We start from the raw sequence: 15,865 nt of genomic DNA, 5'->3' as shown, positions 1-15,865 counted from the left end.
TTATGACTGTGGTAATAAATATAATAGTTAAGATCCACCAAGAATTTCCCTTCCAACTCCACTCAGTAAATTATCTGAAGTCCCTGCATATGCCCCTTTATATGTATATACACACTATAGTTCTCTCTCCCTAACTCAAGGGGTATAAGAGGTATAATATGTCCCTTATAAATAGTATTGACAAGAATTGGAAGATTTAGAAACTTACTTTTACAGAGCTCTGGAACACTTCTTAGTGGAAGATTGTATCATAAATGAGGGTAACCTTGGTTTTCATACTGAATGTGCTGTAGAATTAGGAAACCTCAGTACCTCAACCTCCAAGCATGATGGGGAGAGAAGAGTATGATAAGAGTGCTGAATAGCAAAGGAAAGAGGAGATCTGTTGTTGGGCCATTAAGAAAGGGAGGGGAGGGTGTTGGTTTTTTGTTCTTTTTTTTTTTCCCCTCTAACTTTACCTTTAGTGATTTTTTTCCACTGAAGATTTTGTTTTCATCCAGATTTTTGAGTTGGTTCCAATTGTAACTCACTTGGAAAGCTCTCCTTTTGGAAGCCATGCAATTAAGGTTATTGACTGTTGTCTATTGCCGATTGCCTGCTGGGAAAGGAAGCGGTATTGTTGATTACTGTAATAAAGGCCAATTTTTCCTTTATTCATACACTGATAAATCAAATTGGATTTGTTGTACAGAGTTCCATACAAAGATTATGGTGTGTTATTTATGAAACCTCAACACTGTAGTCTGTTGCTGATGCAGAGTGAATTTTTCTTTTAGCCATACGAAAAGAATCTGATCATGGTATTAAATTCCAGGTATAGAAGTACGAAGAACATTCTGTGTGGCAGACTGAGTGCATGAACAGAGTTTGTCACTGAGAACTAGTACCTCTGGTCTGCTTTGTCCATTTTTTCCCCGTCTCCCATTGCTCATGGTGTGTTCTCTATATTTTCTCAATCTGCATAACAGTAAGAGCAATTTACCTGATCCACAAAGCCATAAGGATGTATGGACTAGGCATTGCAAAATGCTCAGCACCTTCTTCTGCATAATCCAATGTGAATCAGAATATTATTTATCAGCTTCAGGGGCTCTGCCTCAAACTAAACTTCTTTACAAAGGTATTAGTGCCAAGTGGTTAATTCATTTTGTTGTAGATGTTTTCACTTTCCTAGCTCTGTTGCACTAAAAGCTGGCCCTTGAGCATCTCTACAGATGAATTTGACAACACTGGAGAAATTACTTCACTGTTTAAAGAACTTGCTTTGTATAATTACTGTCATGTTTGGGACTCTATGGTGGGTTTTGGTTTCATTTTTTTTAATGTAACTCTTTGTTTTACAGATGAGGGCAGGAACGCAGTTGACCATGCAGGTGGTGCACATATTGTAGTAGACCATATAAGGTCACTGTGCAATAAGACAGATCCAGCCAGTGAGAAGCTCTTGACTGTCTTTTGTGGCATGCTGATGAACTATAGCAATGAGAATGGTAAACAACACCAAAAACTTGCTTTATGTCTACCAGGAGAAAAACCCCATCAAAAGAGGGGGAAAAAAAAAGATAAGCGTTAAAGTCAACTGTAGGTTTATGTTGTGGAAACTAAGTTATTTAAAAAGATCAAGTAACTCAATTCATATATACAATTTTCCATTTCAGTAAAGTCATGTTCCAAAAATACTATCTTCCTGAGGCAAATCCATATAGCAAATCATATAAAGATTTAAAGTCAACATTTGGAATTTACTTGTGTCTGAAAGCAATACAGATTTGCAGAAGTAAACTAGATGGTTACATTAAGTCCTCTTTTTCATTTAGTATCAAGTGACACTATAATACTGATTTGTCCCAGGTATTCTTCTGTTGAAATTTGGAGTAAATACACTAAACAGTTCATTTTTCTCTGTGAGAAATGTATACAAAAACATGTTACTTTCATCTAATATAAATGGGGAATAATTTATGTTTCTGTCTAACAGTATTCTGTGCCTACAAATTATAAGTGGATGTTCTTTATCACATTAAGTAGAGGTGTTTAGGGCCTGGGACAAAAATCTAAGACAGTAGCTTAAGTGAGAAATCCTTGACCACTGAGGCTGAGAAAACACTGTTCTACAGTACTTGTACAAACATACTGCTGTTCTAGTACCTAGCTTGCAAGCATGCAAGTGTGGTAGTATGCCAAGGCACATTTTATAGCATTCACATATTTCCAGGTTTTTCTAAATTGGGATTTCTAAGAAAATGGGGAGAAATGTAGAAAGCTGAATAGAGGCTGTTCTCCCAACTTGAAATGGCACAGATTGCAAATGTAGTCAGCTAATCACATTGTTTCTTCAATCATGCCCATTTCCTAATTTGTAGTCTTTTATCTTAGGAAGAAATAGCTTCTGTATTAGCTACTTACCATTGTAATTTATCAGTTCCTGTAACTCACTTTCCAAACCTGTGTCTCCCAAACTCTCCTGCTTTTGAGGAAGGTCCTTAGGTTTAATTTTTTTTTTGACCTTTACTCTAAAAATTTTTAATCTACTTTACCATCTCTTCTGGTATAGCTTTTCCTTGTGTGTTTTCTGCGCCATCTCTCCAGAGCTCTCAGCTCTTAGTGTTACTTTTCTGCCTCCAAATATCACTGCTGTATATGTCTCATTACTTTCTCTTGTTCTTGCGTTCTTTTTCTCTCCTCTTTTCCTAGTACTATCCAAGAATACTTGTTTACAGTACTTCTGCCTTCTTCACCAAATAACAACTTTCTAGCTCCTTTATTTCATAGTTTTCAGGAACTTTTTTGCTTGATGTCTGTGTGTCACATTTTTCTGAATTTTATAGAGTTAACTCTATATTTCCTTTATTTGTTAAGTTTTTTTGAGCAAATAGATTTTCTCACCTATAAGCTGCCACAATCCTCTGCATTAAGACTAATAAGCATCCAGGATATTTGATAGCTCAAGACAGACCAGTCCCAAAGTGCTGTGTAGAGATACTGCATCAGTTTTGCTTCAGTGACCAAGCTCCTAGCAAATCTTCCCTAGGTAAACTAAAGATAAATCTCCAAGATAACAGTTTAACTGTTAAGAACATTGAGTAAATGACTTATCCCATCTAGTAAGATAGCTTGTTCTGATGCAATCAATAAAGCAGTTGTATAGTTCAGTGTCAAATAGGAGGATTCACTAGCTGCTCTCTACTCTGCTAAATGACATATTTTCATCTCACATGAACTAACAAACTGATAACAATGCTCGCAGGATCTACTGAAGCGGTGTCAGAAGTGAGAAACACTCCCAGCTCCTGATTCTGGCTGCAGACCACTGCCCTGTCCCACCACCACATCAGGGAGGAATGCTGGGGACTTTCCAAATCCTCACCTTCAGTCCATGTACTTGGTGGTCTCTGTAAAGGACCTTTCTGTAGGCACCCAGCACCCGTGGGTATGCTGTGTATTCTCTGGTCCTGTAGTTCCACTGTGGCCAGTGAGTCTGCCCACCAGCTGTGGCAACAACTGAATTAAACTCTGAATTATTTTTTTTTTGAAAAAAAAAGAGCTTTAAGAAGAAAACTCAGGAACATGTGCGTGGTGAGACAGGTAGTTGGCCTGTCTTGCCAGATTTGTTTTAAGAGCCATAGGTACAGCTGTAGCACAGTTGTGAACTGCTCTGAAAATACTACCTACAAACCATATTATATGTTCAGTACAGCAGTCTGTGTCAAATGTAAGCCCAAGAAAAGCGCTTACTTCCACATATTGCAGCATCAGGTGGATCATATGCTAGGTAATTTCAGTTCTTTACTGACCTGTTAAAGAAGCAAACTCAAATTGCCCTGACAGTGAACTGTATGCACAGATTAACAAATACTGTTTTCAGGATTTACGTGCAAAAACTCAATCCCATGTTACCTACGAAGAAGATAAACACTGTATTGGTTTTACTGAGAGATGAGAAGTGTGAGATTGCATCCTAGAGCCCCAGATTGCTTTGCCTGTAGTTATGGAAACAAATTGGGCAAAAATAAAAAAGAATACTAGAAGCATGAGAAGAAAGTGTTTCAGTCTTTGAAATAGCACTTCTACCTTCTGTTTTATTGTTTCTCTAATCTTTCCCTGCTTAGCATGCTATGAAACAAAGTTGCAGGTGGGGACTTTGAAGATTCCTTTACTGCTTTTAATGACTCACACTCTTTCAAGTTGCAGTAGCTGTCCCCGTAAGGATGATTACAGTGTATTTGGTTTAGTTATGTTTAATTATCTGTGAACACCCTAATATTTTCTAATTCTTAGCATTTTATGAGCAAAGAGCATATAAATTGTTTATTTGATTCTAAACAGCTCACTATTCTCAGTCTACTAATTGCCCTCTTTTTCCAGTAGTGACTACTTTATTTTTAATAGCTATAAACTACCTTCTTTTTTTTTTTTTTTTTAACACTAGAGACTCATTCTAGAGTGCTTCGTGTTTTTGAATTAGCATAGGGCATTTACCACACATGAATTTTACCAAAATGGCAACTAAAGCGCAGCTACAAGTAATATTTTCTTTTCCTAACCAGAGCAAATTAGTGTTCTTGTATCTTGTACTAGTTCTGGACGCTCAGCTTGCAATTGTAACTCCATTCATAACATTGTTGTCTAAGCTTTAAAACTGAGATTTCCTTTGTAAGGTTCTTGTGCCATCTGCTCGTGTTCTGGAATTATTTTTGCCTGCTGTCTCTCAATCCTTCGTTTGCTTCCTTGGTATCTTATCATTTCATTAGGTGCTACAATGTTAACAGAACAAACTTGGCTTTGGCATCTCTTCCTGTTCTTTTAAGTTTAAAAAAAAAAAGTGTTGATTTTTAATTGCATTGCTAGAAATCAGAGGGATTTTTTATGGGATGCATCCCTTTGTCTTCAGCCTAGGATTATCTTGACCCTGTCTGTCTTAATCGTATTTTAATACCTGTTTTCAGTCAGACTCAAATAGCTCATCCCTGCTTTCCATTATTAGTTCATAAAATGCAAAGTTGCAGGTATGGCTAGGAATGAGACAAGTGTGTTTGTGAATGTTTTTGCTCGTGGCATAATTTCTGTAAAGAAGCAAGTCTTGACAAAAGCCTGTAGCAATTATTTCTTTGTCAAGCCATGCAAACTTTCTTTAGGGAACAGAGCAACTGTGCTTTAAAACAGCTGTTTTGGCACCCTTTGATGTGATCAGTGTGTTATACTTCTCCCATTCTGAAGACATATTGGTACATACAGTCTCTATATAGCTACGAATCTGCTTAAGAGCAAGAGGCAAAGCAGGCTTGGATGAAGAGTGAAAAACTAATAACTAATAAAACTAATAATCACATGCAAATAGTCACATAAAAGAGCTAGTGACATGAGTAGTTATTCTGCAGATCTCATAATCCTGTGACCTAAGACTATTTACAAGTTAATGGGATCAGTCTATAAGGTAGCTAATTGTCTCTTGAGACTTACAAAACAAATCACAAAAGCATTTTTAAATGGAAGGAAGAACTAGGTCAATTGGATTCTTAGGTAGTCAAACTGTAGATCAGAAGTCAACTGGATACAGTATGCATGTGTGAAAGTACATATATATATTTACGTATGGATATATAAAGAAGTCTGTTTATAGATTACTTTCTCATCTCATTTCATATTAAACTTTAGTCTGTCAAAGTTGTCTTTTTCATTCAGTGCCTTTGTAAAATGTAAAATTACGATGTTAAATCATACAACTGCCAAGCTTTTCTTATTCTCACAAAACTCTTAGTGACTGGAATGAATGTTGGGGACTGTCTTGCATTGTTTACCATCTACAGAAGCTATGTAAATATACAAGGACTGAAAGGGAGATTTATGGTACCATGATCACGGTCTAATAGCAATATTTCAACATTTCCTTCTAAGACTTACCTTTGCTAATTTTCATGCTTGCCGTGGTTTTTGTTTCATTTACATCACAGCTAAAAATGTTTAGCATGCTTTCAAGTCCTAAATATACCTAAATGCAAAGTAATCTAAAGCATGTAAAAGCAGATAAGAAGTATGTTTGTTTTTTTTTAATGATAGTGAGGTATGTTATATGATGATTTAATTTAACATAGATGTGGGGGTCACAAGCAGTTGTGTTGGTTTTTTTTAGGGTATGAATTTATGTCACCAATTTGTAGAAAACATTAGTGATATAATCACTGTTACTGATAAAACACAAAATGACTAGCTGTTTTCTGAAATTCTGTCCAAAATCAAACAGTAGCCTAAATCAGCATTTTGAATTCAAATGCCCCCAATAAAGTTCTCAATTTGGGATATTCTCCTCAGATCTTACTCTTTGGAGTTTCCATGTGTGTCACCGAAGGACATGGAGCCATTGAAATTCAAGTTTTAGGTAGGTAATTATTTGTGCTGGCGCATGTATTGATTGCCTTTTATCTACCTGTATATGCATCTGTGCAGCATCACTATCAGTGCTTTTCTGCCCCGAGAGAACACGAAGGCGTCTAACTAGTGCAACATTTGATAGCGGCGTAAAATTTGAGAGAGTTTTCTTTTCTAGCTTTAAGTCAGAAATTCAGAAGAGGCACTCGGTTTTTCATGCTTCCTATTCAGTGTGCACCAAGTTCTGCTTAGGAAGCTGATAGAAATGTTGTTTCATCCTGAGACACGATGTTGCAGGGCCTCCTGGTTTAGTTTAGCCCTGCATCAGGCAACTTCTTGTAGGGTGGATTCATATTTCCCCTGAGACTGTCTCCTGCCCTAATAGGGCCCTAACACTTCATGCAGCGAAGGGTCGACATTACACAGTTATTCCAGGTTACCCAGTCCGTGCGCTTTCACAGGAGAGCCTGAGAGTTGCTGCTGGTCTCTGTTCTGCAGGCTGAACCATTCCAATGTTTTTAATTTCTCCAAACTAAAAAAGTGCTGCAGGTCTCCATACCCGTGAGAAGCTTATTGCTTTTCTCCTCAAACTTCACGCTACACTCTTTTACCTCAGGGCATCACATAGGGGCAAAATTCAGATGAAAGAATCTTTTTGTTAAAGATGTCTACAATTTCCCCCCAGCATTACTTTCCTTATTTTTTTTTCCTTTAAGCAATATGAAAGAAAATATTTCATCAGGAGAATGCAGTTTTGCAAGTTTACCCTTAATAGAATTTGCTCTTGCATTTAATAAAGAAAGAGCCTCCTATTGGTGATAATGACAGATATAAAAAACAAATTCAGAATTTGTATGGGAAGCCCAGGCTTAATTATGGCAAATAGCTGCTGTCGACCTTACATTTTTGAAGGTTTTGCCTCCTGTGCAGCTTTGTGACTCACAGGGTTGTCCTATCTTTGTCAGAGGAGAAAATATATCCTGCTTACCACGGCTAAGGCATCGATACAGTGCCTGAATTTTCCCTTACTGGCAATTCTTGATATCCCGTTCCCACACTGTAGGCCATTCCTGTGCTCAGGTGCAGTCCTACACCAGAGAAATAACTCTGGTATGGAGTCAGATGCAACACCTGACTTTTAAACCTGTACAATTATTATTTTGTGGTATATTTTCTTCTTCCTTTTTCCCTATTAGGGATTTCTAGAGTCCCTTAAAGCAACGCGCTCTTGAACAATATATCCTTCCATTTAGCTCTTAAGATTCCTTTTTTCTTCCAGGGTTGGATATGGTTTCCCTTTTTCCACTCATCTTTTCCTCCAGACTTTTTGTATCTATTGTGTTAAGAGAAAGACAGCAGAAAAAAGCACTGCTCAAAGTACAGAGTTTGTGTTTCTGGTGTCAGAATGCTTTGCCAAGTGAAGCCCATAGAGATTACTCGAAGAGATTCTCTCTTTGTCCATTAGAGTTGGATGAAGTGATTTTAGAGTGACTAAAGGCATAGTCTAGTAACAAAGCAACTTCTTTCCACGTAATTTTCTATGGCATTTGTGGTTTGTGTCTTTGTTCTCCTACTCTCCATGACTACCAATTTTCCTTCAGCATTTTTAAGCGTCTGCAGGGGACAATCACAAATCAAGGAGAAAAACAGATTATTTACCAGTAACTTGAGTTCTCCTACACAATCATTTTCTCCAAAGAACCATTCCTCCACACCCCCCCCTCCCCCCCAAGTTTCTCTATTAAGACTTAGATTTTTCAGTTTGGAACGAAGTAGGAGGGCATTGTGTAGTGACTCACACGTCTGCTGGAGGTAAAATGGCATTCAATGCATGCGCTAGTGCAATTTGTACTTACCTGAAATTTGACAACTTCAACAGCTCTGTGATGTCTGAGGTGGTGTTCTCATAAATCTCTCTAAAGACCATGAATCTGTGGAAGAGGTAATACCCCCAGCCCACCCTCCCACCTCCCCCCAAAAAAAAGGAAAATTCAGTTACTGGTAAGTAATACAGTTTTATTGAAGACATCAAGCCATAAGGATTCCTGTTCATCCCCAATAACCTGTAATAACTGCAACGTTTACTTATTTAGTGCATCAAATTGATGATTATTCAAAAAGTGTTTTTACTAAATATAAATGAACTAAACATTCCAAAATCTTTTCATAATTTTAATTACATGAAAATTTCAAATGCACTTGGCAGAATCTTGAAGGCAAAGAGGTTTCTGAGAGCATGAGATGATACTAAATCCTCTAGACTTCAGTTGCAAGATGTTTTTATCTCCCTATAAAAATTGCAATTTCTATGGCTCTGATTCCACAGATGTAAAAACTCCAACTGATTTCAGCTGCTCAGAATGAATTCCTTAAATAATAATAATAATAATAATTCCCCCTGTAGGGCTTGATCCAAAGCTAAATGAAGTAATAGAATTCTGTTGAATTCACTGGGCTTTGGATCCTTATCTTTTGAGTGTATAACATTTAAACGTAGTTAAAGTGTTTAGAAATAAAGGAAGAAAGATGCTTAGGAAAATTACTTAACATCTGGTATGTTCATGTCTGCTTCATTCTATTCAACTGTGAAACAATGTTTTTCTTCTTTGCTATGTAATAGGTAAAATGTGTAAGAGAAAATATGGTTATAAATACTCCTTTAAAACAATCATGTTTCTGCCTAACTATCAAAGCACCTTTCTATTTGCAGACATCTAGGAGCAATAACTTTCTTACTTGTAAATACTATAAACTTTCATCCTATGCAAGAAATTATCAGAATGGCTTCTAAGGACTTTTCTTAAATCTTCCATTTTTTTTGTCTTTATTAAACTTTCTTTTTTCTCAAGCTCCTCATAATCTACATTGTGACTTCCTGTGTTTATAAAACTTTTCATGTTTATTTCAGTACCAGTTTATATTCATTCTACTTTTAATTTTCCAGTTTTGATCTTTAAGAGATAACAGTATATAGAACCATGCTCTTAGATAAGTAAGTTTTTCAGTGATGTAGTTTTGTTTGATTTCAGTCAGTCTCAGTCAGCTAAGAATCAAACCCAACATATATTAGGAACCACAAAAGGACCAGTAGCTGCATAATTCACAATACCTAACCACCAGAGCAGGAGGGGATAATTCTGGGAAGGTGTCCCATTGCCAGGGGAAGGGGGAATTCTGAGTCCATATCCCGTGTCTGGACCAGATCCTAGTGTAGAGGAGACAGCCATTTTAATGCTGCTTAGGCTAGAAGTTGCTTTGTGTGAAAAATGCTTTTTTGATTTAAAGAATAATACTACAAACAGAAATACTAACTCATTGTTATACTTTCTTTTTATGTAGATACCCTGCAGTCACAGCTTATCAATATGGGTGTTATTCCTACGTTAGTGAAATTGTTGGGTATTCATTGCCAAAATGCAGCTCTGACAGAGATGTGCCTTGTTGCTTTTGGCAATTTAGCAGAACTTGGTAAGTCCACAATATTAATCTCAAATTTACATACAATTTTCTTAAAGTTAAATATTAAGAATAACAAAAGTCTTGCACTGATGCTTCTTCCATTCCTTCTGGTACATTCAAAATTTAAAGCGAGCAATTTCTGCTTATCTCTAAAACCCATAGTTGTCTCTTTCCTTCAGTAACTTAAATTTATTTGGGTACTTAGTACACCTTATGTTTTATGTTAATGTTCTTCAATGCAACTAGGCACATTTTAAATCACCAACAGTATTTCCTGAGCAGTATTTCCTACTTACAGTGAATTATTTATTAATAATATAAATAATGTATCCTGGTGCAGCTCCACAACATTGTATCAGGATTAAATTGGGCTCATGGAAATCACTGAATGAAACTGAGACAGGCACAGTTTGTAAATCTGCCTGTACAATATTCTTTTAGGTGTTGAGTTTTAACATGTAGTAGACTAAATACTTGCATATATAAATCATGAACAGTACCAAGCTAGAGATGGTATTTTTAAAAAGTTCACTTACAACTTCATTTAAATTGAAGTTTGTGATCATGCTTTGATCCAGAGCCTTTGCAATCACATTGATTTTCATTGGTAAATAAAAACTAAGTGTAAACCAGCAGGTTATTAGGTCCTGCGTTTTATCATTTGTGTTTTACATTGGTGTTGTTCTTTTGCTAACCTATTTTGTAGAATTCTAGTCTTCTATTTTTTATTTATTTACTTACTCCGGAGCGTAATAATATAGCAGTTAGGATCATCATCCTGAATTTCAAAGGACATTCAGCAATTCAAAATGTGAAAAATGTATCTTTGAGTTAGTACTATTTGGAGGCCTGAAATTATTTAAAGTGACGTATGTTCATAGTTTTCAAGGCCAGAGGGAATATTATGTCCTCATCTACTCTAGTCTGATCACACACGTAATACCTTTATTCAGAGGAGGCAAGTTTGCATAATAAAACAGCAACAGAAAGACTCATCATAATAGCACTAACGAAATGAGCAGATCAGAGATCTTCAAGATAGGCACTGTGTATTGTGTCTGCACAGGAGAAAGTGTAATACAACTCATTTATTGGAAGCTCTAGTGCTGCTAAAACACAACTAAATCCATACGGATATTAAATATAATAAATGGTATCTTTGCTGAGAATGCGTTTCCTTTCCCTGTTTGGGAAGAGCCAGCACTGTCCAGCTGAGCAAAAAGAGCCATGAGAAAGAAGCTCAATGGCAGCCACTTCCCTTCCTGTTCCTGGGTGGTGAAAAATAATGCTTGTTGTATGAGATTGGCACAAAATTAATTTAGCTTGTAATACTTTAATCTCCCTTAAGCAAAAGCTTAGTCAATCACATTGTAACCGTAATATTTTATTTTTGCCTTGTAACTTCAGGGAGTTTTATTGTTAGGTTGTCATCTTTCATCACTTAGAGAAGACAACTGCAATCCACAGATCCCTTGAGAAACATTAAATGAAACTCTTATTCTGTGTCAAAGCAGGGCAAAAACCCAATAGAGAGTAGTAGTTGTGCTTTTATAAATACTGGAAAGGTCAAAAATCCACTTAGAATATGCTACACAGTCTTACATATAGAGAGAAAACAACGATGGGATGTATGGAAAAGGGGCTAGGTCAGTCTGCAGTTCCTGCTTATCCCCAGTCCTTGGTCAGTCCTACATTTAAAATAATCCCTAACGATCCATTAGAGCAGTAGCAAAGGTGCTGGAAGGTTTTTTAACTACAGATGGTCCTCAGGAGGTGGCAACTGGAGAATGCAGAACACCAGTTCTACCATCTGCATCCCCTGTAAAACTGCCAGTGAAGAAGAATAAGATGCAGGCGATGGAGGAGGAGATGCTTTTGTTGAATCTACAATGTGTGAAGAACCATTATCTGCTGGCTAACCTCCTTGTAGCAAGCTAGCCTGTCTGCAAAGCTGCCTTATGTGATCTGCGCAGTATAAAACAGCCATATACAGATTTCAAAGGAAAAGTCACCGTTGCAAAACCATGTAAAAATTAAAGCTTTCAGTATGACTCTTCATCTCTCCCATGAAAAATGCAGTATATAATCTGTGATTCTTCCTGTTAAGCTGAGGGTAATCAAAGACTTAATATATATTTTCATAACGTTACTGTTTCTATAGCTACCTTTACATTCTCTGGGGCAGAAACAGCCCCAACAGCCTTGATCATATATATAGATATTTTTTTAACAGTCTTAATCGTAATTAAGTCAGTACATTTGTTTAGAAGCGTTAGATATTTTTCTTTTCATTTAGTGACAAGCACGAGTCTATTGTTCTTGTCTGTGAAGAGCACTATTAATCATCTTACTGAATAAACACCATAACAGAGAGAAAATAGTTCTACCTTTTGATTTGTTTTGTTTACTTGATATGATTTTTTTTTTTCTTCACAGAGTCAAGTAAAGAACAGTTTGCCTACACAAACATTGCTGAAGAGCTTGTGAAACTGTTCAAGAAACAAATAGAGCATGATAAAAAAGAGATGATCTTTGAAGTTCTGGCTCCCCTGGCAGAAAACGGTGAGAATTTTAATTTTAATCTTACAGTATTTTTTATACCAAAATGCTATAAAGGAATGGATGTTGTTGTCTTTTTTAGGGATTAAAGGCAGAGTAACTGGCTGCTTTGTTCAGAAGTTTGCATGGTGGATCTTTGTGATGACAGTTTCAGATGAAGTGAATGTCAATTGTCTGAGCACATGACAGGGGCCTACAAATTGTTGACGCTGATTCCACCTCTGATTCACTCTCTGTATGATTATGTTATGTTTGATTTCCCTGTAACAGCAGTGGGAATATTAAAGGCAGCTTTTTAGAGGATTTCACATTTGTCTACAAAATGCTCTGAATATCAAAGATGCCCATAAGAGCTTTTATAAAATTTTCTCATGATAGATGCTAGGAAATACATACTAACTATCACACCTCTGTTTCATATTAATGTACAATAATAATGAAGCACTATTTTGTAGAACTAGTAAGTGTTAGGCTCTCCTTCAGCACCATATTCTCTTCTCCTGTGTTTTGAGCACAGTCTATTTGATTGAAAAGTTACATTTTAGACTCGATGGAGCTTATTATTGGTAGTCATTTCTCTAAAGTAGCCAGCAGATTTATCTGTGAAACGGAAAGAACTCCATTTTCCCCCTAAAGCTCACAAGAGGCTGTTGTAGTTCTGTAATCCCTGAGAAACAACAGAAGGAGCATCACAATCGGCCGAAGCGTTCATAGTCCATTACAGCACCAATAAATCAGCCGCTACATCATTTCCTGGGATCTCAGAACTGCCTACAGTTTCATTTCCTATGGAAATATTTTTACAAGGGGCAAGCTAATTGCAGAGCTAAGAGCAGGACACTCTCTGCTTACTATTCATTGAGAGATCATTTAAATTTAATTTGGGTGTTGGGTGGAATATATTACTATTAGCCCCAGGAGACCTAGGTTCATTGTCTGGTTCGAGCAGTGAATGACACTGATGTGTGCAGGATCATCCCTGCAGGATGTTCCTCCAGAAGGACTTCTGGGTGGTTTGTATAATCTACCATCTGCCCTTAAGGGAAACTAAAAAATGAGTTAACCTGTGGAGCTAGTTCTGGACTGAAGTGGGAAGCAGCTCAGTATGAAGACAGCACAGTATTTGATGGCTCTATACTTTGTTTTCATCACCTCAGCATTAAAACTTGTTTAAATGGAATAAATTCTTAGAATTGTAGATTCTGAAGATTTAAGTCTCATCCTACTCTTTTCAGTGTCTGTCTGTTTTACATAGTATAAATCAAGATAAATCTTGACTTCAATTTAAAGAAGTGGTAATGTCTATTTTCAGCAGTTATTGTCTTTTATTGTAAATGATATGTGAAACAGGATTCCTTTCTTCAGTTCTAAAAATGTGCATTTTGCCAAAACTATTCATTTATTATATAATAACTAGCATGCAGCTCTAAAACTGTACCATCCTTGGAGACTGATGCAGAATTGGGTCCAACATTTTGTGAGTTTCACATATTTCAGTTCAAATGCTTAATTTTTCTCTGCGTTTTACAGTCACGGTAAACCTTGATGGGTTTACTGCTGCTGCACATAACTCAGCTGCTGGCACGTTATGAGGTTGTCAGCTGAACTCTCTCACTGTGAATTCAAGGCATGCTTAAATGGGAGTGAGTTCACTGTGCTGGTATTGTTTAGGTGCTTTTCACTGTAGATCATTGGCAATAGGCCAGCAGGCAAAAACATCTAAATGAACAATTTACAGAATGGATTTGGGGGAGTTGTCTTGTTTGTTTGGTGGGGGAGGTATTTTAGTTTGTTTTGTTTTGTTTTTAAGGACCCTGGTGCAGCAATTTATCTTTCAAATCACAGCAACCTGAAGTTCTGCAACTTTTTAAGGACCTTAGTGCAAAAGTACCTATTTAAAAAAAATCCCAATTGAATATTTTGTGTTCTCTAACAAAGTTCACGAGAAGGCCAGCTGCTTTGAGAGAAACAATTTCAGTCAGGCAAAAAGCCTAGCAACAGCAGTAAATGGAGAGAATCAGACACATCCTTCACTGGAGGTATGACACCTCCTCACCCAATTGTCGCTTGTGAAAAAAAAAAAAATACATCCACTGCTTTGGCCTTTAAAAACATTTTAACTTGGGCTAAACTCCTTACTGTTAAAACACCATCTCGTGCAGAAAACGATGCACTATCCATTTGTTTGGACGTTTCTGCAGAGCTTCTTCTTTTGTCTAAAGTCAGTATGAAAAAACTACCAGAATCACTTTCGTGTAACAAAAAGACATGACACAGCATCAAACAGCCTGCCATTCCCTCTTAACAGAAAGGGAAATAAGGCATGTAAAAGAGGAGATGCCTAGCTCCAGTCGCAGGGGGAAAAAAAAGTGTTAAAAACTGTGTTATAGAGACAGAGAAAATGTTGCTTCCAAATCCTATTTCACCACCTGAACAACATGTTCATCACCTTCTCTGTTGAGCCTTATTGCTAATAACTAAGCAATGAGTTCGCCGTACCAGTTTTCAGGTTTTCTTCGATCACAACAAATTTCTCGCCCAGCCCAGCCTGTTGGATTTGGCCTTACTGTACTGCTCCTGCAGCCTTTTCAACAAAGGCCAGAAACCTTGGCTCAACTGAAAGAAATAGGTGATTAGTTGCTCTGAAATTTCATCAAAAAGTTTTGTATTTTATATGTGTACTTCTCTGGGAAGTCAGTAGTTCTTCTGTGGATGAAATAGAAGGTGAGACGTTAGGTTTGTTCTGCAGCACAGTCCAAAGTCTTTGGAGATCCCAAACACAGCACAGCCCTTATGAGCATGCTGTGTAAGGACTGAGATGCCAGATGTTTTCTGCAGATAAATTTGCTCATTTTTGAGAACAGAAGAGCAGCTCCACACTGCTTCACAGTGTGTAGATGTGGTCTAAAGGCAGTCCAGAGCTGGGGGAGCACCTGGTAGATGAGCAGTGATGGAAGTTGACCCTGAGAACGTACAATAAATAAGTTGCACTGACAAGCTGTCAGTGAAACACTTGGCATTGTTACATCTGTTTGCTGTTCTGCATGCAGGTACAATAGATGTATTTAAAATCATAATGTTGACTCCTATCCATGCTGTTCTTCAGATGTCATTAAACTGCAGCTGGTTGAAGCAGGCTTGGTGGAGTGCTTACTTGAGATTGTCCAGAAGACTGTGGATAGTGACAAAGAGGATGATGTTGCAGAGCTTAAAACAGCTTCAGATCTTATGGTTTTATTATTGCTTGGAGGTAAGTACAGTGTAAGTACAGTTTACCTTCTGCAAAGCAACAGCAGACACCTGTATGCCATTTGGCTGCTGAAGTTTACTATTTATTAAACAATTTTTTAAATAATCTAAAGGACCTGCCATTTAACATATAGTAGGTCAGATTTTGTCTCTCATCTGATTGCAGGACTGGATAAATTGTAGTGAAGCCAGCAGAACTTGACACATATAAAGAGAAGAATTTTCCCTAACA

At 37.1% G+C, this 15,865-nt stretch overlaps 1 protein-coding gene across 12 annotated transcripts in view; it reads left to right on the top strand.

The window, feature by feature from the left end:
• The window catches only part of RAP1GDS1 (Rap1 GTPase-GDP dissociation stimulator 1), a 103,677-nt gene that overhangs the window by 68,778 nt on the left and 19,034 nt on the right, over window positions 1-15,865 (top strand). For 8 of the 12 annotated variants that reach the window (XM_083835624.1, XM_083835618.1, XM_083835622.1 and 5 more), the window contains 4 exons: window positions 1,344-1,490; window positions 9,706-9,834; window positions 12,262-12,387; window positions 15,491-15,634. In XM_083835624.1, coding sequence (XP_083691750.1) covers window positions 1,344-1,490; window positions 9,706-9,834; window positions 12,262-12,387; window positions 15,491-15,634 — 546 coding nt within the window. Of the gene's footprint in view, window positions 1-1,343; window positions 1,491-6,309; window positions 6,377-9,705; window positions 9,835-12,261; window positions 12,388-15,490; window positions 15,635-15,865 lie in introns of all 12 variants that reach the window. The other 4 variants (XM_083835620.1, XM_083835626.1, XM_083835625.1 and 1 more) reach the window with 2 other exon arrangements.

Source organism: Anser anser (genome assembly GCF_964211835.1).
Source record: "Anser anser genome assembly, chromosome: 4".
Classification (NCBI taxonomy): Eukaryota; Metazoa; Chordata; class Aves; order Anseriformes; family Anatidae; genus Anser; species Anser anser.
This window is presented reverse-complemented; position numbering and strand designations above follow the sequence as displayed.